The 22,626-nt window shown below is 45.4% G+C and overlaps 1 protein-coding gene across 1 annotated transcript in view; it reads left to right on the top strand.

Moving 5' to 3' along the window:
• The first annotated feature begins 854 nt into the window (after nt 1-854).
• Nucleotides 855-22,626, top strand: part of LOC143807727 (uncharacterized) — a 40,212-nt gene continuing 18,440 nt past the window's right edge. Inside the window, exons 1-3 of the mRNA XM_077289595.1 lie at nt 855-975; nt 1,876-2,837; nt 11,651-11,701. Coding sequence (XP_077145710.1) covers nt 2,129-2,837; nt 11,651-11,701 — 760 coding nt within the window. The 5' untranslated portion in view covers nt 855-975; nt 1,876-2,128. The remainder of the gene's footprint in view (nt 976-1,875; nt 2,838-11,650; nt 11,702-22,626) is intronic.

Below are 22,626 nucleotides of genomic sequence, written 5' to 3'. Positions count from 1 at the left end.
CTAAGGGGTAAGGTTTCTCCTTATGGAGAGTGACATATCAGCTCTGGCTTGTCAAGGTAAGGAGGCTTATTCGCCGTGCAATGCTCCTCTGGGAAATATAATATGCAAATTGCCTCTTCAGAGAAAAAGAGGCGAGGGCCAACAGCCCGAAACACCGTGTCTGCGAATTGAGATACTGATTTGGCCTTTATCCTAAGTCATATTGCACGACTCGTTAAAGGGTTGATTGTGACTTGTGTTCCAACAAGAGGCGCTATAGAGTTAAGTCCTCTTTTTCTCTGAAGAGGCGATTTGCATACCTCATAAAGGGACAGTGGTCGGAATTGTAAAAATTGGGCTTGGTGATTAAGTACCAAATTGGCCCTGTCAATAGGGGGTTAATATCGATGTTTGTGTCACGATGTGTCTTACTGACCCATAGTCTATTCATGCTCGGTACAGCTATTCTTTCTTACCCTGCTTGGTACTTTAGGTCACCGTGACGTCATCACTATGTTTCTACTACTGGCCCTTTCTCTCCATAGAGCGCCTATAGTTGACATCCTCATGTGGCCATACATGCAGCATCTGTCCCGCCCTGCAGCCCCCATCCATGTCCCCCACTGCCCGGCATCCTCTTCCCTCATGTTAGTCACTGTTTTCTTTTCCCCTCCCTCCATTCCAGCATTCCTGCTCATTCCCTCCCGTGTCTTCTCTCTGCACGCCGCTTCCCCCGGGTCTCCATGGTAATCCCCCAGTGACACCACCTTTACCCTCCCACCAGGTCGTTATCTACGCCACGCCCACAACAGTGACGCTTCATCCCAGCGTCCCCCACACTACAGTGCTGTTCAGTCACCGAGGCTACATGCGTCACTTCCGGTCCCTGAACACTTCCGGTCATGTGCAGCTGTGTGTGCGGGACGCATAAATAGGAGCTGCAGCCTCACACGGTCCCAGCCTCACACCCCGCCGCGTCTCCCGGTGCTTGTGCAGGTACTCCGCTGCCGCCATTACCTCTCCGTGCACACTCCCGCCTCTGTGCGCAGTTATTGCTATTAGTCATCATATACATGGAGTGTAAACCATTTCTATATCTTCCAGGACGGCTGAGCTGCTCCCCATATGTATTAACCCTTCTATAAAGCCGTGCCTATCAGTCTGCTAGCTATCCTTTTACTTCACCCCTTTCTTTCCTGGCTCTTTCCCCCATATCCGTCCCCTTTACCTTACTGTTACTTTTGCTCCCTCCATCTAAGTTTTGGGCTGTATTGTTTCTGATACTCCCCTCCCCCTATATGGTGTGCATTATTTCTATCTATATTACTTGCTGCACTTTATTATGCTCTGTATGTCCTTACAATAGACATAATTGCTTCATTAAGCTTCTACCTACCGCACCTGTAATAGGAGATGGTGATTGTTTCCTATGGACCTCTTCCTCATTGTTCCTTACCCCCATCCCCCATTTGATCCATGTATTTACTAGAGATGAGCGAGTGTACTCGTTGCTCTGGTTTTCCTGATCACGCTCAGGTGATCTGAGTATTTGTTAGTGTTCAGAGATTAAGTTTTCATCACCGCAGCTGAATGATTTACAGCTATTAGCCAGCCTGAGAACATGTGGGGGTTGCCTGGTTGCTAGGGAATCCTCACATGTAAACAAGCTGGCTAGTAGCTGTAAATCATTCAGCTGCGGTGATGAAAACTTAATCTCCGAACACTAACAAATACTCTGAGGACCCCCGAGCGTGATCAGGAAAACCAGAGCAACGAGTATACTCACTCATCACTAGTATTTACCTTTGCATATCCTGTTTGTGTATATATTTTCTGTATATATTTGTATATCATTTGCGACACTGTATAATAGGTATCTTCTGTAATCCCCTTCAGATGTCCTTGGCAAAAAGCGCTCTCTGTCGAAACGTCGGACCATATCTGTTTTGACTTTGTCGGATCCAAATAAATAACAACAGTTCAGAAAGACCTACAGTTCTGTTCTTTTTTGTGGTTACTGAGGTTTCTACTTCGATTAGTCTGTACCAAGAGTCCCTTCCTCGAGCACACTATTTTTAAAAGGACAGTGCTAGTCTTTTTCACCTACTTTGTACAAATCTGACTGTTGCACCTGTTCATCACTGCACAAATGTCATTACCAACGGCTACTTACAACGATACTGAAGCCAACGCTATCATCTCTCGAGTAGCATCATCTAGTCATTTTCTCCAGATTCCAACAGGAGACCTCAAGACTCGAGATTATGAACAAGCATCAAAACGCTTTATCTCATTGGATTTACATAACGCCACCCTCGCAGAATACTACAAGGTGCAGCGTATCCCGAGGGGTCTACGTTCCCACTTACGCCCTGCCCTTTTCCTTGATCAGCCTGATTACTGTAACAAGTTTGATGCTATTCTCAATAAGTGTTCTATGGACCTAATTCTACTTACCCTGGAATTTCTACACACAGCTGTAACTGAGGCGAAGCAAAAAGTAGAAATCATTGAACAGCAACTTGTTAATACAAGCACTTTGGAGGATTGGCAAACCATCAAGTCCAAGGTAGACAAGAATCTTGCGGAATTTAAAACCAAATTGGAATCCAAAAAACGCAGGAAATTCTTCAAAGACTCTGAAGATTATATATCTGGCCAGGTTTATCGATGGCAGTCCACAGAATTCTACAGACCTACACGACAACCTCGCTCATATTATTCCAGTTCTGGAAGCGACGAGTCTCTTTCCCTACAAAACCCTTTTTTTAGGTTCCAGAGGAAATCGACCACAAGGAAATCGAGACGGCGAAGCGGTAGACGGAACCAGAGGTCCAAGGATGCAGACCAGGTCACAGGTAGGCCAGAACCTCTCATCTACAACATCTCATCCCATATACTCACTTCATATGAACTGAATTTATAACCGTAAGGCCTGTCCTTCTGCGAAAATCCCCGACATTAATCCATTTTCTTCAGATCAAGAACTGCATAGCTTCTATCGCACAGTCTGATTGAAGGCACACTTTTCTGAAAAGGCATCTCTGGAAGTCCCACCAAAAGTGCAATCAACAATTCTACTTAGACCAGTCACCAACTAGGCCTCCACTGATGGACCAATACAATCCTCCTAGAACTTACTACCCTGTTGAAACTTTTCTCGTTGGTAAACAGCTGTATCTGAGATGCTAAAGAGACCTAGGACGGTGAATAGTGATGAGCGAGTGTACTCGTTGCTCGGGTTTTCCAGATCACACTCGGGTAGTCTCCGAGTATTTGTAACTGCTCGGAGATTTAGTTTTTGTTGATACAGCTGCATGATTTACGGCTGCTAGCCAGCCTGTGTACATGTGGGGGTTGCCTGATTGCTTGGGAATCCCCACATATATTCAAGCTGTCTATCAGCTGTAAAATCATGCAGCTGAGGCAAGGAAAACCAAATCTCCGAGAACTTACAAATACTCGGAGACCACCCGAGCGTGTTAAGGAAAACCCAAGCAATGAGTATACTTGCTTATCACTAATGGTGAACTACAGATCCAAAGTAACCTCACATTCAATGAACAGGCTGTACTCAACAGCCTCATTCAATGCAAGCAAATAATTATTAAACCAGTCGACAAAGGCAGCGTCATTGTGATGGACAAGGGTTACTTCAGAAACAAAATACATTCACAGCTACAAGACTGTAAAACCTATAAGCCTATACCCAGAAATCCTCTAACTGAGATCAGGGTTGAGATCCATAACATACTAGAGAAATATCTCCACAACAATACCATTGACACAAAGCTCAGGGAGTTTATAACCAATTGTCACCTGATAGCACCAGTCTTTTATGCCCTTCCAAAAATTCAGTTGTAGCCTCCACTGATTCTGTCCTCTCCCCATTGGCCATTGTTCTGGAAAGAATCTTCACACATCTAGTGAAACCTACCAGATCTTTCCTATTTGATAAAGATGATTTTTATCAAATCCCTCACAAACATAGGCCCCATCCCTACTAATAGTTTACTGGTTACTATGGATGTAAACAGTCTCTATACTAGTATTTATCATCAATTGGATTTATGTGCCACAAAAGACTTTTGGGACAGTAATTCAGACTTGAGCCCAATGCAAAAAAAAACAGTTTTGTGAGGAAATACTTACGATTATCCTGACCAAGGATCGATTCTGTCAACAACTAACCGAGACCACGATGAGAACGAACGTAGCGCCCTCATATACTAATGTTTTTATGGTGGACTTTGAGGATAAACACCCCTATACTAGTGAGCTATCAACACTATTCCTCATGGGGAAATGATACATAGATGACATTTTTGTTGTCTGGACAGGTCCCCCAGAATCGCTCATATTTAGTCAATAAGATCAATACCATAATCTCAGTCCTCACTTTTATCATCCATCGAAATAAAAAAAATACCAAGTTTCTGGATACTATAGTCATTATTTGTGATGGCTGGTCACTTCCAACAGAATTGTGAAATCTATGGACCATAACAGCCTTTTCCATTATGAAAGGTACCATCCACACAACACCAAGAAATCATGACCTAAATCATGTCTGTTATGACCCCAATGGCAGAGGGTCTCAAAAGTACATACCAAGTCTGCAAACATAAAAAACCAGCTCATAGGGCAGTGGTAACTGGGCTAACCGTATAACTAATCCTAGCACCACAAATAGCAGCAGCCGGGGAACGTGCCTACGTTGGTTCTAGACGTCTCGCGCCAGCCGGAGAACTAACTAACCCTAGAAGGGAAAAGATAGACCTTTCTTGCCTCCAGAGAAAAGACCCCAAAAGTTGGATACAAGCCCCCCACATATAATAACGGTGAGGTAAGGAGAAAAGACAAATGTAAGAATGAACTAGATATTTAGCAAAGAGAGGCCCACTGACTAATAGCAGAATATAGTAAGATGACTTATACGGTCAGCAAAAACCCTATCAAAATTTCCACGCTGGATATTCAAGAACCCCCGAACCGTCTAACGGCCCGGGGGGAGAATACCAGCCCCCTAGAGCTTCCAGCAAAATCAGGAATCACATTTAGTACAAGCTGGACAGAAAATAAGAGCAATACAGATAACCAAAAAACAAGGAAGCAGGACTTAGCTTAATTTTGCAATAACCAGGACCAGCAGACAGGAGCAAACAGAAAGGATCTGATTACAACGATGCCAGGCACTGGACTGAGGATCCAGGAAGTTTATATAGCAACACCCCTGGACTAACGACCCAGGTGGGTGCCAAACTGAGGAAAGACAATCCCAGAGTCATATCACTAGTGACCACAAGAGGGAGCCAAAAAAGTCTAATTCACAACAGTACCCCCCCTTTAAGGAGGGGTCACCGAACCCTCACCAGGACCACCAGGGCGATCAGGATGAGCAGCGTGAAAGGCACGAACTAAATCGGCCGCATGCACATCAGAGGCAACCACCCAGGAATTATCCTCCTGGCCATAGCCCTTCCACTTGACCAGATACTGAAGCCTCCGTCTGGAGAGACGAGAATCCAAGATCTTCTCCACCACGTACTCCAACTCACCCTCAACCAACACCGGAGCAGGAGGCTCAACAGAAGGAACCACAGGCACAACGTACCGCCGCAACAGAGACCTATGGAACATGTTGTGAATGGCAAACGACACCGGAAGATCCAAGCGAAAGGACACAGGATTAAGGATTTCCAATATCTTGTAAGGACCGATGAAGCGAGGCTTAAATTTAGGAGAGGAGACCTTCATAGGAACAAATCGAGAAGACAGCCATACCAAATCCCCAACACGAAGTCGGGGACCCACACCGCGGCGGCGGTTGGCAAAACGCTGAGCCTTCTCCTGTGACAACTTCAAGTTGTCCACCACATGATTCTTAGCACCCTTGAGCCAATGACGCCACTCCTCAAATGCCCACTTCATGGCCAACAACTCCCGATTGCCAACATCATAATTCCGCTCAGCAGGCGAAAACTTCCTAGAGAAAAAGGCACATGGTCTCATTACAGAGCAACCAGGGCCTCTCTGTGACAAAACGGCCCCTGCCCCAATCTCAGAAGCATCCACTTCAACCTGAAAGGGCAGTGAGACATCAGGCTGGCACAAAACAGGCGCCGAAGTACACCGGCGCTTCAACTCTTGGAAAGCTTCCACGGCTGCAGGAGCCCAGTTAGCAACATCAGAACCTTTCTTGGTCATATCCGTCAAAGGTTTAACAACGCTAGAAAAATTAGCGATAAAACGACGGTAGAAGTTAGCAAAACCCAAGAACTTCTGAAGACTTTTAACTGACGTGGGCTGAGTCCAATCATGAATAGCTCGGACCTTGACTGGGTCCATCTCCACCGCAGAAGGGGAAAAAATAAAACCCAAAAAGGGAACCTTCTGTACTCCGAAGAGACACTTTGAGCCCTTAACAAACAAAGCATGCTCACGCAAAACCTGAAACACCATCCTGACCTGCTCTACATGCGAGTCCCAATCATCAGAAAAAAACAATATCATCCAGATAAACAATCATAAATTTATCCAGATACTTCCGGAAAATATCATGCATAAAGGACTGAAACACTGAAGGAGCATTAGAGAGCCCAAAAGGCATCACCAAGTACTCAAAATGACCTTCGGGCGTATTAAATGCAGTTTTCCATTCATCTCCTTGCTTAATGCGCACAAGGTTGTACGCACCACGAAGATCTATCTTGGTGAACCACTTGGCACCTTTAATCCGGGCAAACAAGTCCGACAACAGAGGCAAAGGATACTGAAATTTAACAGTGATTTTATTCAGAAGCCGATAGTCAATACAAGGTCTCAAAGATCCGTCCTTCTTGGCCACAAAAAAGAATCCCGCACCAAGAGGGGAAGAGGATGGACGGATATGCCCCTTCTCCAGAGACTCCTTGATATACGAACGCATTGCGGTATGCTCAGGTACAGACAGATTAAATAGTCTTCCCTTAGGAAATTTACTACCTGGAATCAAATCTATGGCGCAGTCACAGTCCCTATGAGGAGGCAGAGCACTGGACCTGGACTCGCTGAATACATCCTGATAATCAGACAAATACTCAGGAACTTCCGAAGGAGTAGAGGAAGCAATAGACACCGGCGGGGAATCACCATGAATTCCCTGACAGCCCCAACTTGACACAGACATTGCCTTCCAATCCAAGACTGGATTATGGGTCTGTAACCATGGCAGACCCAAAACGACCAAATCATGCATTTTATGCAGAACAAGAAAACGAATCACCTCCCGATGTTCAGGAGTCATGCACATGGTTACCTGTGTCCAAAACTGCGGTTTATTTTCCGCCAATGGCGTAGCATCAATACCTCTAAGAGGGATAGGATTTACCAAAGGCTCAAGAACAAAACCACAGCGCTTGGCAAATGACAGATCCATAAGACTCAGGGCAGCACCTGAATCCACAAACGCCATAACAGGGTAGGAAGACAATGAGCAAATTAAAGTCACAGACAAAATAAATTTAGGTTGCAAATTACCAATGGCGACAGGGCTAACAACCCTTGTTAGGCGTTTAGAGCATGCTGATATAACATGTGTAGAATCACCACAGTAAAAACACAACCCATTCTGACGTCTATGATTTTTCCGTTCATTTCTAGTCTGAATTCTATCACATTGCATTAAATCAGGTGTTTGTTCAGACAACACCACCAGAGGATTAGCAGTTTTGCACTCCCGCAAACGCCGGTCAATTTGAATAGCCAGCGCCATGGAATCATTCAGACTTGTAGGAATGGAGAAACCCACCATCACATTCTTAATAGCTTCAGAAAGGCCATTTCTGAAATTTGCGGCCAGAGCACACTCATTCCACTGAGTAAGCACGGACCATTTCCGAAATTTTTGGCAATACACTTCAGCTTCATCCTGGCCCTGAGAAATAGCCAGCAAGGCTTTTTCTGCCTGAATTTCAAGATTGGGTTCCTCGTAAAGCAATCCGAGCGCCAGAAAAAACGCATCAATATTTGCCAATGCCGGATCTCCTGGCGCTAGCGAGAAGGCCCAATCCTGAGGGTCGCCCCGTAAGAAAGAGATAACAATTTTAACTTGCTGAGCTGAGTCTCCAGATGAACGGGGTCTCAGAGATAGAAACAATTTACAATTATTCCTGAAATTCCTAAACTTGAATCGGTCTCCAGAGAACAGTTCAGGAATAGGTATTTTAGGTTCAGACATTGGACTACTGGTAACAAAATCTTGTATGCCCTGCACTCGAGCAGCAAGCTGATCCACACTTGTAATCAAGGTCTGGACATTCATGTCTGCAGCAAGCACAAGCCACTCAGAGGTAAAGGGGAGGAACAAAGAGAGGAAAAAAAAAAAAAACTCAGAATTTCCTTTCTTATTATCCCACTTCTGCAATGCATTAAACATTCAACTTTGGCCTGGCATACTGTTGTCACCCCAATGGCAGAGGGTCTCAAAAGTACATACCAAGTCTGCAAACATAAAAAACCAGCTCATAGGGCAGTGGTAACTGGGCTGACTGTATATCTAATCCTAGCACCACAAATAGCAGCAGCCGGGGAACGTGCCTACGTTGGTTGTAGACGTCTCGCGCCAGCCGGAGAACTAACTAACCCTAGAAGGGAAAAGATAGACCTTTCTTGCCTCCAGAGAAAAGACCCCAAAAGTTGGATACAAGCCCCCCACAAATAATAACGGTGAGGTAAGGAGAAAAGACAAACGTAAGAATGAACTAGATATTTAGCAAAGAGAGGCCCACTGACTAATAGCAGAATATAGTAAGATGACTTATACGGTCAGCAAAAACCCTATCAAAATTTCCACGCTGGATATTCAAGAACCCCCGAACCGTCTAACGGCCCGGGGGGAGAATACCAGCCCCCTAGAGCTTCCAGAAAAATCAGGAATCACATTTAGTACAAGCTGGACAGAAAATAAGAGCAGTACAGATAACCAAAAAACAAGGAAGCAGGACTTAGCTTAATTTTGCAATAACCAGGACCAGCAGACAGGAGCAAACAGAAAGGATCTGATTACAACGATGCCAGGCACTGGACTGAGGATCCAGAAAGTTTATATAGCAACACCCCTGGACTAACGACCCAGGTGGGTGCCAAACTGAGGAAAGACAATCCCAGTCATATCACTAGTGACCACAAGAGGGAGCCAAAAAAGTGTAATTCACAACAGAGGTCTACCCCATGCCGAGGATAGATGAGCTGTTAGAGCAGCTAGCTATAGCATCATACCTCACCATCATGGACCTGAGTAGGGGATACTGGCAGATACTCCTGACCAGGGAAGCTCAGGAGAGGTCTGCCTTTATAACGCCATTCGGGCTGTTTGAGTTTCTGGTGATGCCCTTTGGTATGAAGAATGCCCCTGCGACCTTCCAGAGGTTGGTCAATCACTTATTGGAAGGATGTGATGGTTTTGCCATCGCTTATCTTGAGGATATAGCCATCTTTAGTGATTCTTGGGAGGAACACCTCGTACATCTTTCGCAGGTGTTGCAAAAGCTTAAAACTTCAGGTCTTACTGTTAAGCCAGGAAAGTGTCAGGTAGCCATGCGGGAAGTACAATACCTGGGACACCGGGTGGGGGGAGGACTGCTAAAACCTGAGCCAGGGAAGGTAGAAGCCATTACAGCCTGGGCCACCCCACGAACCAAGAAGCAGGTACTGTCCTTCCTGGGTACGGCTGGCTACTATAGGAGGTTTGTACCAAACTACAGTGCTCTGGCCAAACCATTAACTGATCTGACCAGGAAGAGACTTCCTAAAATTGTCTCCTGTGTCCTCAGTGTGAGGAATCATTTTCTGCCCTAAAGTCGGCATTGGTTAGTTCACCCGTCCTGCAGGCCCCAGATTTCACTCGCCGGTTTGTAGTGCAGACAGATGCCAGCACCTATGGGCTAGGTGCAGTTCTCAGCCAGGTGAACCAACAAGGAGAGGAACACCCAATTCTGTACCTAAGCAGGAAACTCCTGCCCAGAGAAGTGGCTTATGCCACCATTGAAAAGGAATGTTTGGCAATTGTGTGGGCTCTGCAGAAGCTGCAACCATACCCCTATGGGCGCAACTTCACCGTGATCACAGATCATAGCCCATTGAGTTGGCTCAACAGAGTAGTTGGGGACAATGGGAAATTGCTTAGATGGAGTTTGATACTTCAGCAATATGATTTCACAATACAGCACAAGAAGGACGTTGATCATGGCAATGCTGATGGCCTCTCTCGCCAAGATGGGGCAGAACCAGATACGTGCTCGGGAGCTGACCTGTAAGTCAACCCCCATGCACGTTCATAAGGAGGGAGGTGTGGTGAAATATGTGTATGTGTGTATATATATATATATCTATATGTGTGTAGTGACATATGTCTAGGGTTATATGTGTGACTAGTGATAATGTAACATCTGTCCTGAAGGCAAGTCGCACCTAGGTGTTAACAGGTACTTCCTTGGGAATAGTAGACATTGGGTCTCCAGATCTCACCAGGAGGTCTGGCTAAGGCCAAGAACAAAGGAACACTTGACACCTCTGAGGTCTTGGAGGGGAGATGCTAAATTGTGGCCTGAGGTAATCTATCCCTGAGAACCTCTCCAAAAGAGAGAATAATATATTCATTGGGGGTGCGGCCGTGGCCCAATCAAACAGGCAGCAGTTATGATATTGGCCTGAGGACCCGGTCTAGAAACCTGACCTCAGACCAAAGTTATAAATTTAGGCTGCAGTCAGAGAATTGTGTTCACATGTGAGGGCAGCCTGAGAAGCTGGTGTGATCCAATCTACATTCGTCCTACCCTCAGGGAGCAGAAGCAACTACCAGTTAGATAACTTCTGTAAGTTTCTCCTGTTTACTTTGATACTGTTTTGCATAAGTTGTATGTCTTTTTATTATCATATTTTTGTACCTTTTCTTATTGTAAGCACTGACCCTTTTGTTATTAAAGTATAAAACTTTTAACAAGTTGAACCTTGAATGTTCTAAGGAATCCATAGCCTAAAGGTGTGTGAGCCTTATGAGTGATAGACATATTTTTATTAGTATTATTATTAGTCCGGGACTTATCGCCCGTGTATTCGATGAGTGGTGGCAGCGCGTATGAGCGGGTGTGTGGCCTGGGTCGGTGTGTGATTTATGCTCCCATTACAGCATAGGACAGAGGTTGAATGCTGGACTGAGAGAGGGGAGATAGATTAACCCTTGCAGGCACAACCCCAAGTCACGTGTGAGAGCAGGCACGTCACGAATAAGTGACACCACGGAGTAGGGATCCGTGACATCCTTGTTTTTGACAGATGAAGTAAAAAGAAATGTTATTAATTTCAGTACTGATAATTATTTTTTCTATTGCCTGTTTGAACGCTGTTTGTCAGCAGTATTGATTGCAATACCTTTTGACTGGAGCAATGACAAGGCATGGTGAGGCTCTAAATACCCCCCTTTTTTGTTTTTTTTCTCTTCTCTAGACTTTGTAATGTTTCCTTAATATCCTCAATATGTTTGTGTCATGATGTGTTTTACTGACCTATATTCTATTCATGCTGCTACTCGGATGCAGGCCTTCTTTCTTATACTTTCTAGTACTATTTAGTACTTTAGTTCACTATGATATGTCATCACTATGTTTATCTAATGGTATTTTTCTCTCCTTAGGTCACCGAAACTTCACACCCTATAGCACCCCCTCCTCGTGTGACCATACAGGTATTGTATGTTCCAGCCAAACCTCACTATTTATCCCACATATGTATTGCTCTCTACCCGCTGTCCTGCATCCTCCACCAGTTCTGTGTTCCGCTCCCTGCTACCCACGTTGGTCAAACTATCTGTTCCTGCTCATTCACTGTCATGTTTCCTTCTCTCTCGGGATCCAAAGTGGAACATTTCTCCTTGTGGAGAGTGACATGCCAAGCCTGCAATGGTCCTCTGGGAAGTTAAATATGCACATTACCTCTACAGAGAGGAAGAGGAGTAGAACGCTAGTGCCACCTGTTGGAAGTAGCAATCCTAAAAGTCAATATTGACCCTTTAACCCCTTCATGACCCAGCCTATTTTGGCCTTAATGACCTTGCCATTTTTTGCAATTCTGACCAGTGTCCCTTTATGAGGTAATAACTCAGGAACGCTTCAACGGATCCTTGCGGTTCTGAGATTGTTTTTTCGTGACATATTGGGCTTCATGTTAGTGGTAAATTTAGGTTGATAATTTCTGAGTTTATTTGTGAAAAAAACGGAAATTTGGCGAAAAATTTGAAAATTTTGCAATTTTCACATTTTGAATTTTTATTCTGTTAAACCAGAGAGTTATGTGACACAAAATAGTTAATAAATAACATTTCCCACATGTCTACTTTACATCAGCACAATTTTGGAAACAAATTTTTATTTTGCTAGGAAGTTATAAGGGTTAAAATTTGACCAGTGATTTCTCATTTTTACAACAAAATTTACAAAACCATTTTTTTTAGGGACCACCTCACATTTGAAGTCAGTTTGAGGGTTCTATATGGCTGAAAATACCCAAAAGTGACACCATTCTAAAAACTGCACCCCTCAAGGTGCTCAAAACCACATTCAAGAGGTTTATTAACCCTTCAGGTGTTTCACAGCAGCAGAAGCAACATGGAGGGGAAAAATTAACATTTAACTTTTCAGTCACAAAAATGATCTTTTCGCAACAATTTTTTTATTTTCCCAAGGGTAAAAGGAGAAACTGGACCACGAATGTTGTTGTCCAATTTGTCCTGAGTACGCTGATACCTCATATGTGGGGGTAAACCACTGTTTGGGCGCACGGCAGGGCTCGGAAGGGAAGGAGCGCCATTTGACTTTTTGAATGAAAAATTGGCTCCAATCTTTAGCGGACACCATGTCGCGTTTGGAGAGCCCCCGTGTGCCTAAACATTGGAGCTCCCCCACAAGTGACCCCATTTTGGAAACTAGACCCCCCAAGGAACGTATCTAGAAGCATAGTGAGCACTTTAAACCCCCAGGTGCTTCACAAATTAATCCGTAAAAATGAAAAAGTACTTTTTTTTCACACAAAATTTCTTTTAGCCTCAATTTTTTCATTTTCACATGGGCAACAGGATAAAATGGATCCTAAAATTGGTTGGGCAATTTCTCCTGAGTACGCCAATACCTCATATGTGGGGGTAAACTACTGTTTGGGCACATGGTAAGGCTCGGAAGGGAAGGAGCGCCATTTGACTTTTTGAATGAAAAATTATCTCCATAGTTAGCGGACACCATGTCAGGTTTGGAGAGGCCCTGTGTGCCTAAACATTGGAGCTCCCCCACAAGTGACCCCATTTTGGAAACTAGACCCCCCAAGGAACTTATCTAGATGCATAGTGAGCACTTTAAACCCTCAGGTGCTTCACAAATTGATCCGTAAAAATGAAAAAGTACTTTTTTTTCACACAAAATTTCTTTTAGCCTCAATTTTTTCATTTTCACATGGGCAACAGGATAAAATGGATCCTAAAATTTGTTGGGCAATTTCTCCTGAGTACGCCGATACCTCATATGTGGGGGTAAACCACTGTTTGGGTGCACGGCAAGGCTCGGAAGGGAAGGTGCGCCATTTGACTTTTTGAATGGAAAATTAGCTCCAATCGTTAGTGGAACTAATCTAGATGTGTGGTGAGCACTTTGAACCCCCAAGTGCTTCACAGAAGTTTATAACGCAGAGCCATGAAAATAAAAAATTATTTTTCTTTCCTCAAAAATGATTTTTTAACCCACAATTTTTTATTTTCCCAAGGGTAACAGGAGAAATTGGACCCCAAAAGTTGTTGTCCAGTTTCTCCTGAGTACGCTGATACCCCATATGTGGGGGTAAACCACTGTTTGGGCACATGCCGGGGCTCGGAAGGGAAGTAGTGACGATTTGGAATGCAGACTTTGATGGAATGGTCTGCGGGAATCATGTTACGTTTGCAGAGCCCCTGATGTGCCTAAACAGTAGAAACCCCCCACAATTGACCCCATTTTGGAAACTAGACCCCCCAAGGAACTTATCTAGATGTGTGGTGAGCACGTTCAACCCCCAAGTGCTTCACAGAAGTTTACAACGCAGAGCCGTGAAAATAAAAAATCATTTTTCTTTCCTCAAAAAAGATGTTTTAGCAAGCAATTGTTTATTTTCACAAGGGTAACAGGAGAAATTGGACCCCAATATTTGTTGCCCAGTTTGTTGTGAGTACGCTGATACCTCATATGTGGGGGTAAACCACTGTTTGGGCGCATGTCAGGGCTCGGAAGGGAAGTAGTGACATTTGAAATGCAGACTTTGATGGAATGGTCTGCGGGCGTCACGTTGCATTTGCAGAGCCCCTGATGTGCCTAAACAGTAGAAACCCCCCCTAAGTGACGCCATTTTGGAAACTAGACCCCCCAAAGAACTTATCTAGATGTGTGGTGAGCACGTTCAACCCCCAAGTGCTTCACAGAAGTTTACAACGCAGAGCCGTGAAAATAAAAAATCATTTTTCTGTCCTCAAAAAAGATGTTTTAGCAAGCAATTTTTTTTTCACAAGGGTAGCAGGAGAAATTGGACCCCAATATTTGTTGCCCAGTTTGTTGTGAGTATGCTGGTACCCCATATGTGGGGGTAAACCACTGTTTGGGCGCACGTCAGGGCTTGGAAGGGAAGTAGTGACATTTGAAATGCAGACTTTGATGGAATGGTCTGCGGGCGTCACGTTGCATTTGCAGAGCCCCTGATGTGCCTAAACAGTAGAAACACCCCACAAGTGACCCCATTTTGGAAACTAGACCCCAAAAGGATCTTATCTAGATGTGTGGTGAGCACTTTCAACCCCCAAGTGCTTCACAGAAGTTTATAACGCAGAGCCGTGAAAATAAAAAATAATTGTTCTTTCCTCAAAAATTATGTTTTAGCAAGTAATTTTTTATTTTTGCAAGGGTAACAGGAGAAATTGGACCCCAATAGTTGTTGCCCAGTTTGTCCTGAGTACGCTGGTATCCCATATGTGGGGGTAAACCACTGTTTGGGCGCACGTCGGGGCTTGGAAGGGAGGGCGCACCATTTGACTTTTTGAACGCAAGATTGGCTGGAATCAATGGTGGCGCCATGTTGCGTTTGGAGACCCCTGATGTGCCTAAACAGCGGAAACCCCTCAATTCTAACTTCAACACTAACCCCAACACACCCCTAACCCTAATCCCAACTGTAGCCATAACCCTAATCACAACCCTAACCCCAACACACCCCTAACCACAACCCTAACCCCAACACACCCGTAACCCTAAATCCAACCCTAATCCTAACCCTAATCCCAACCCTACCCACAACTGTAACCCCAACACAACCCTAACCCTATCCTTAACCCTATTTCCAACCCTAGCCCTAATTCCAACCCTAAGGGTACCGTCTCACATAACGATTTACCAACGTTCACGACCAGCGATACGACCTGGCCGTGATCGTTGGAAAGTCGTTGTGTGGTCGCTGGGGAGCTGTCACACAGACTGCTCTCCAGCGACCAACGATGCCAAGGTCCCGGGTAACCAGGGTAAACATCGGGTTACTAAGCACAGGGCCGCGCTTAGTAACCCGATGTTTACCGTGGTTACCAGCGTAAAAGTAAAAAAAAAAAAAAACGTACATACTCACATTTCGGTGTCCTTCAGGTCCCTTGCCGTCTGTTTCCCGCTCTGACTGAGTGCCGCCGTACAGTGAGAGCAGAGCGCAGTGGTGACGTCACTGCTGTGCTGTGCTCTCACTTTCTGGCCGGCAGACAGTCAGAGCGGGAAGCAGACGGCAAGGGACCTGAAGGACACCGAAATGTGAGTATGTACGGTTTTATTTTTTTTACTTTTACGCTGGTAACCACGGTAAACATCGGGGTACTAAGCGCGGCCCTGCGCTTAGTAACCCGATGTTTACCCTGGTTACAAGCGAACGCATCGCTGGATCGCTGTCACAACGATCCAGCGATGACAGCGGGAGATCCAGCGACGAAAGAAAGTTCCAAACGATCTGCTACGACGTACGATTCTCAGCAGGGTCCCTGATCGCTGCTGCGTGTCAGACACAGCGATATCGTATGGATATCGCTGGAACGTCACGGATCGTACCGTCGTAGCGATCAAAGTGCCACTGTGAGACGGTACCCTAACTCTAATTCCAACCCTAACCCTAAGGCTATGTGCCCACGTTGCGGATTCGTGTGAGATTTTTCCGCACGATTTTTGAAAAATCCGCAGGTAAAAGGCACTGCGTTTTACCTGCAGATTTACAGCAGATTTCCAGTGTTTTTTTGTGCGGATTTCACCTGCGGATTCCTATTGAGGAACAGGTGTAAAACGCTGCGGAATCCGCACAAAGAATTGACATGCTGCAGAAAATACAACGCAGCGTTTCTGCACGGAATTTTCCGCACCATGGGCACAGCGGATTTGGTTTTCCATAGGTGTACATGGTACTGTAAACCTGATGGAAAACTGCAACGAATTCGCAGCGGCCAATCCGCTGCGGATCCGCAGCCAAATCCGCTGCGGATCCGCGGCCAAATCCGCTGCGGATCCGCGGCCAAATCCGCTGCGGATCCGCGGCCAAATCCGCTGCGGATCCGCGGCCAAATCCGCTGCGGATCCGCGGCCAAATCCGCTGCGGATCCGCGGCCAATCCGCTGCGGATCCGCGGCCAATCCGCTGCGGATCCGCGGCCAAATCCGCACATGCCATAACCCTAACCCTACCCCTAACCCTACCCGTAACCCTACCCCTACCCCTAGTTCTAACCCTAACCCTAGTTCTAACCCTAACCCTAGTGGAAAACGAAAAAAAAAAAATATATATTTTCTTTATTTTATTATTCTCCCTACCTATGGGGGTGATAAAGGGGGGGGGGGGTATTTATTATTTTTTTTATTTTGATCGCTGTGATAGAACCTACCACAGCGATCAAAATGTACTTGTAAGGAATCTGCCGGCTGGCAGATTTCGGCGGGCGCACTGAGCATGCGCCCGCCATATTGGAAGATGGCGGCGCCCAGCGAGGAGACGTACGGACACCGGGAGGATCGGTAAGTATGAAGGGGTGGTGGGGGGGTGGATTGGAGCACAGGGGGGGTGATCGGACCACAGGGGGGTGAATTCAAACAAGGAGGGAGCGGACAGGAGGACGGGGGAGCCGGCAGGCGGACGGAGGGGACCGGACCCCATAACGGAGGACTGGGGGGGCGATCGGTGGGTGTGGGGGGGTCACTTAAGTATTTCCAGCCATGGCCGATGATATTGCAGCATCGGCCATGGCTGGATTGTAATATTTCACCATTTTTTTAGGTGAAATATTACAAATCGCTCTGATTGGCAGTTTCACGTTCAACAGCCAATCAGAGCGATCGTAGCCACGGGGGGGTGAAGCCACCCCCCCTGGGCTGAAGCACCACTCCCCCTGTCTCTGCAGATCGGGTAAAATGGGAGTTAACCCCTTCACCCGATCTGCAGGTACGCGATCATTCCATGACGCATACGCTGCGTCATAGGTCGGATTGGCACAGACTTTCATGACGCAGCGTATGCGTCAAAGGTCGGGAAGGGGTTAAAGAGCCTCATGACAGGATAAAAGTTAAACCATGTAATTCTCAACAAGGAGAAAGGTTGCTCCTTGGATCCGGGTCAGACGCCTCTTACCTGGCTAAACCAGATCTCATGCGTTGCACTGATAAGGGGCAGCACCCTGGAAACAGTGTCTGCAAACTGAGATTCTAATCTGCCTTTTATCCTAAAGGTACCGTCACATTAAGCGACGCTGCAGCGATATAGACAACGATGCCGATCGCTGCAGCGTCGCTGTTTCGTCGTTGTGTGGTCGCTGGAGAGCTGTCACACAGACAGCTCTCCAGTGACCAACGATGCCGAAGTCCCCGGGTAACCAGGGTAAACATCGGGTTACTAAGCGCAGGGCCGCGCTTAGTAACCCGATGTTTACCCTGGTTACCATTGTAAATGTAAAAAAAACCAAACACTACATACTTACATTCCGGTGTCTGTCGCGTCCCCCGGCGTCCGCTTCCCTGCACTGTGTAAGCGCCGGCCGTAAAGCAGAGTGGTGACATCACCGCTGTGCTCTGCTTTACGGCCGGCCGGCGCTGACACAGTGCAGGGAAGCGGATGCCGGGGGACGCGACAGACACCGGAATGTAAGTATGTAGTGTTTGTTTTTTTTACATTTACAATGGTAACCAGGGTAAATATCGGGTTACTAAGCGCTTAGTAACCCGATGTTTACCCTGGTTACCAGTGAAGACATCGCTGAATCAGCGTCACACACGCCGACTCAGCAATGTCAGCGGGTGAGCCAGCGACGAAATAAGGTGCTGGCCTTCTAGCTCCAACCAACGATGTCACAGCAGGATCCTGATCTCTGCTGCGTGTCAAACACAACGATATTGCTATCCAGGGCGCTGCAACGTCACGGATCGCTATCGTTATCGTTGTTAAGTTGTTGAGTGTGAAGGTACCTTAAGTCATGTAGCAAGGCTTGTTAAAGGGTCAATAGGCCTTTCAGAACTGCTGTCAGAAACAGCAGGCAATTTAATGCGATCACCGTGTCTCCAGTCGTGGTGCCGCATTTTCGCCACAATGTATCCATACGTGCAAGGTCGGGAACCCCTTCCCAAGCAGGACGTATGGATATGTCTAAGGTCGCGAAGGTAATGTGTACAACTGATTACCTGTGTGCAGCAAGAGCCGGGATTTCAAACTCCCAATACACAGAAACCCAGAATTAAAAGCTTAGACAAAGTCATGGACCAACCTTAATATTTAATTAAAAAAAATGTCTACAGTTGAGGAAGTTGATCCTTATTATCAAATATAATGATGAACTTTTCATGAAAAAAAAAAACTTGAAGGGGTTGTCCCACATCTTAATTAATAGATCTTAATATATTATATTATTCCAACATTTTATTCTATGCAAAAGCAGTAAAAAGCATATGGCCCAAATGGCCTAATTTAAATGTGTAATAACCAAGGATAAAAAAACCTTGAATAATACAGATAATTCCAGTGTTTCAAGCAATGATATTGCCTGAAACATTGAAATCCAGCTATTATCGGTGCTCTAATAGCACTGATCATAAGCTAGTGGTAGGAGAGCGCAGTGTTACCAGCCCCAGTGCTGAGTGGAGCGATCAAACTATGCCGTTCGATTCCACCTGGGAGCAGAGACTCGGTCTGAACTCGCAGAGATTGTTCTGCATCGGCTCATTCCAGCTTAGAGACTTTTAAGAGCAGTCACTGTGTTGCATCTACTGAGACTTGTGGTGCCACATACTGTATGAAGCCTGTGCTATTGCAGTGCCCAGGGGGAACTAGATGTTATAGGTGCCAGGCTCTGCCAACAATAAAGAAATTGGGAATGTCACAGGCGGTGTTGTGGCGTGCTAGCCCTGTGTCCCTCATACTGAGCCCTTACAGCCGCTTAGTGTGTGTGTGTGCGCAGTTTCAAGGATGAATGCTGACAAGGGTATTAATGTAATCACAAGGGAGTCTTTACTGTATTCAGTTCAAAATACATAGTCCATAGTGATGGTATCACAGTCCTTCATACAAGCTGGAAATTTTAGGTAGCAAGAGAGATGGTCTCCGTCCCGTTTAAGAAGGAATCTTCCCAGTTAATGGCTTAAATAATGATCAGCTGACTGCCAGTTATATACCGGGCTACTATCTTAATTCACACAGTCCTTCAGTTATATTACTACCAAGGATGGGCCTATACAGTTCGGTTCACTGTGGAAATAGTGTTCACTGCTTACTCACAATTAAGCCCTGATACGGTTCCCTGTCTCGGTATACAGTAGAATATGCAGGACACATGATGCACTCACGCTGGCAGAACCATTAACCCCTTACCGACATCGGGCATAATAGTACGCCAATGTCGGACTCCCTCCCTTTGATGTGGACTCTGGTGGTGAGCCCACATCTTTCCTGGGACATGTCAGCTGTTTTGAACAGCTTACATGTGCCCGCAATTTTCGCGGGAGGAATCTTGATCCACCCGCAGCTATTAACTAGTTAAATGCTGCTGTCAAACTCTTGACAGCGGCATTTAAATCGCACTTCCAGCCATCGGGCTGGAAATACGCACATCGGTGACCCCGTCGTGATCGCGGGTCACCGGTGTGTTGGCATGACAACCTGAGGTCTCCTGGAGACCTCTGTGGTTGTCAGTGCCGGCTAGCTGTGGTCGGCGCTCATAGCAAGTGAGCAATTCTGCTACACAGGTGATCTGATCATCGCCTCTATGTAGCAGAGCCGATTGGGTTGTGGTATTAAGCATGCCAAAAAATTTTTTAAATAAATATATATATAAAAGTTGAAATCACCCCCCTTTCACCCCATTCAAAATAAAATAAAAATCAAATCAAACATGCTCATATAGGGTTTCGGTGCATCCAGAATCGCCCGATCTATCAATTGAAAAAAAAGATTAACCTGATAGCTAAGTGGCTAGCGAGAAAAAACACCAGCATTAAAAAAAATTTTGTCGCCGCGGCATTGCATTAAAATGCAATAACTGGCCATCAAAAGATTGTATATGCACCAATATGGTATCATTAAAAACGTCAGCTCTGCGCGCAAAAAATAAGCCCTCAACCAACCCAAGATTACAAAAAATGGAGACGCTACGGGTATCGGAAAATGGCGCCTTTTTTTATTTATTTTTTTAACAAAGTTTGGAATTTTTTTCACCACTTAGATAAAAAAGAACCTAGTCATGTTTGGTGTCTATGAACTCGTAATGACCTGGAGAATCATAATGGTGGGTAAGTTTTAGCATTTAGTGAACCTAGCAAAAAAGACAAACAAAAAAAACAAGTGTGGGATTGCACTTTTTTTGCAATTTCACCGCACTTGGAATTGTTTCCCCGTTTTCTAGTACATTACATGTTAAAACCAATGGTGTTGTTCAAAAGTACAACTCTTCCCGCAAAAAATAAGCCCTTACATGGCCATATTGATGGAAAAATAAAAAAGTTATGGCTCTGTGAAGAAGGGGAACGAAAATACAAAGCCGAAAATAGCTCTGGGGGTTAAAGGCGTGGAGTGTAGCAGAAGAGCCCTTGTGCAGCTCTATCTCTTCTGTCTCTATGAAGACTGAAATTTAACAGGCCCTCCTGGCGTAGGCTGTGGCAGTTTCCTGGTCAATGGAAGATTAAGGGAAGCGGGACCTCAGCTGAAGACAGAGCAGCCTAGGAAGTCGATCTCTCCTCACGTCACTCCTCACAGGAACTCCTCCCTGACTTTTAACTCAGCAGCTTCTAGAGGCTTCCGCAAGAAACCAGCTGAGAGTGTCATGTGACCAAACTCATGCACCTTTATTCTTTGGACAGTAGATGTCAGTATAGGACAATTTATTGAATAAACCACACAACAGGACATAGGTTTTTGGTAACCACCCGGCAATTATATTTTACCACAGATAGTGTAGTGTCCCAGTACCTCCTCCTATCACTGCTGCTGTTGCTGAGACAAGAAAAAATGTTCCAGATCCATTCCTGTCCCCTGCTTTTTCCTAAAGCACCCACCCTACAAACCCCAACACCCTCTGCCACCGAGCGCTGATCAGTACTTGATAACTTGTTTTTTTGGCAGTTTTTTTTAGTGCGTCCTTCAACTACTGAGCGCTGATCAGTGACACATATCACTGATCGGCACCTGTGCTCTGTTTTTTGTCCAGGACTTTTTTTCTTTTTCTCCTGTACATTTCTTTCAAAACCCACACCCTTTTTGCACCACAGTCCTTCAGCCATTGATTAGGTCTCTTTCACATTTCCGTCGTTACGGGCCCGTTGCAATGCAATGGGCTGACGTACCGACGGGCATTGTGAATTCTCTGCACGACGTGGACAGCGGATGGACGCATCCGCTGCCCATTCTGCAGTCCGGAGAGGAGGGGGCGGAGTTTCGGCAGCGCATGCGCAGTCGAAAATGGCTGACCCGTCGCACAAAAAACGTTACATTGAACATTTTTTGTGACGACAGTCCGCCAATTACCGGCGCATCCAGTGCACGACGTATGGAACGTGTGTCCATACCTCGCGATGCGCCGGTAATACGAGTCTATGTGCAAAAAACCGCATCCTGCGGGCAACTTTGCAGGATACGTTTTTTGCACAGAACGACGCATTGCGACGTTCACATTCCGACGGAAGTGTGAAAGAGGCCTTAGTGATGCGCATCACTGATCAGTATCTCTGCTCCCTTTTGGCCAGGATGCCAGGATATTATCTTTTCTGTCTGCGCGCCCCTTCCCCCCTTGCACCGCATCAATTTAGATTGGTTGATAGGGGTAGAGTAGGGACAGTAAAAACATACTGTAGCCATCAGGGTTTACTGCAGTATTTTTTACTGGATATTGTCAGGAGTAGTGTCAGATAATTGAAGGTGCTCAGTTATTTTTTTTATTTTTACTGACGTCCGTTTAAGTTTTTGTTTTTTTATTTACAAAAAAAAAAAAACATTTTATTTTTATTTTATTTTTTATCCTTTTCTTTCTAGAGTCCTTTTTTTTCTATTATAATAAATAAATAAAAAAGTTAACACCAAAGACACACACACCTGAATAAAATTTGGTTATTTGACC

This window comes from Ranitomeya variabilis, chromosome 2, assembly GCF_051348905.1.
Source record: "Ranitomeya variabilis isolate aRanVar5 chromosome 2, aRanVar5.hap1, whole genome shotgun sequence".
NCBI classification, from domain to species: domain Eukaryota; kingdom Metazoa; phylum Chordata; class Amphibia; order Anura; family Dendrobatidae; genus Ranitomeya; species Ranitomeya variabilis.
Note: the sequence above shows the minus strand (reverse complement) of the source record. Positions and strands in the feature narration are given on the sequence as shown.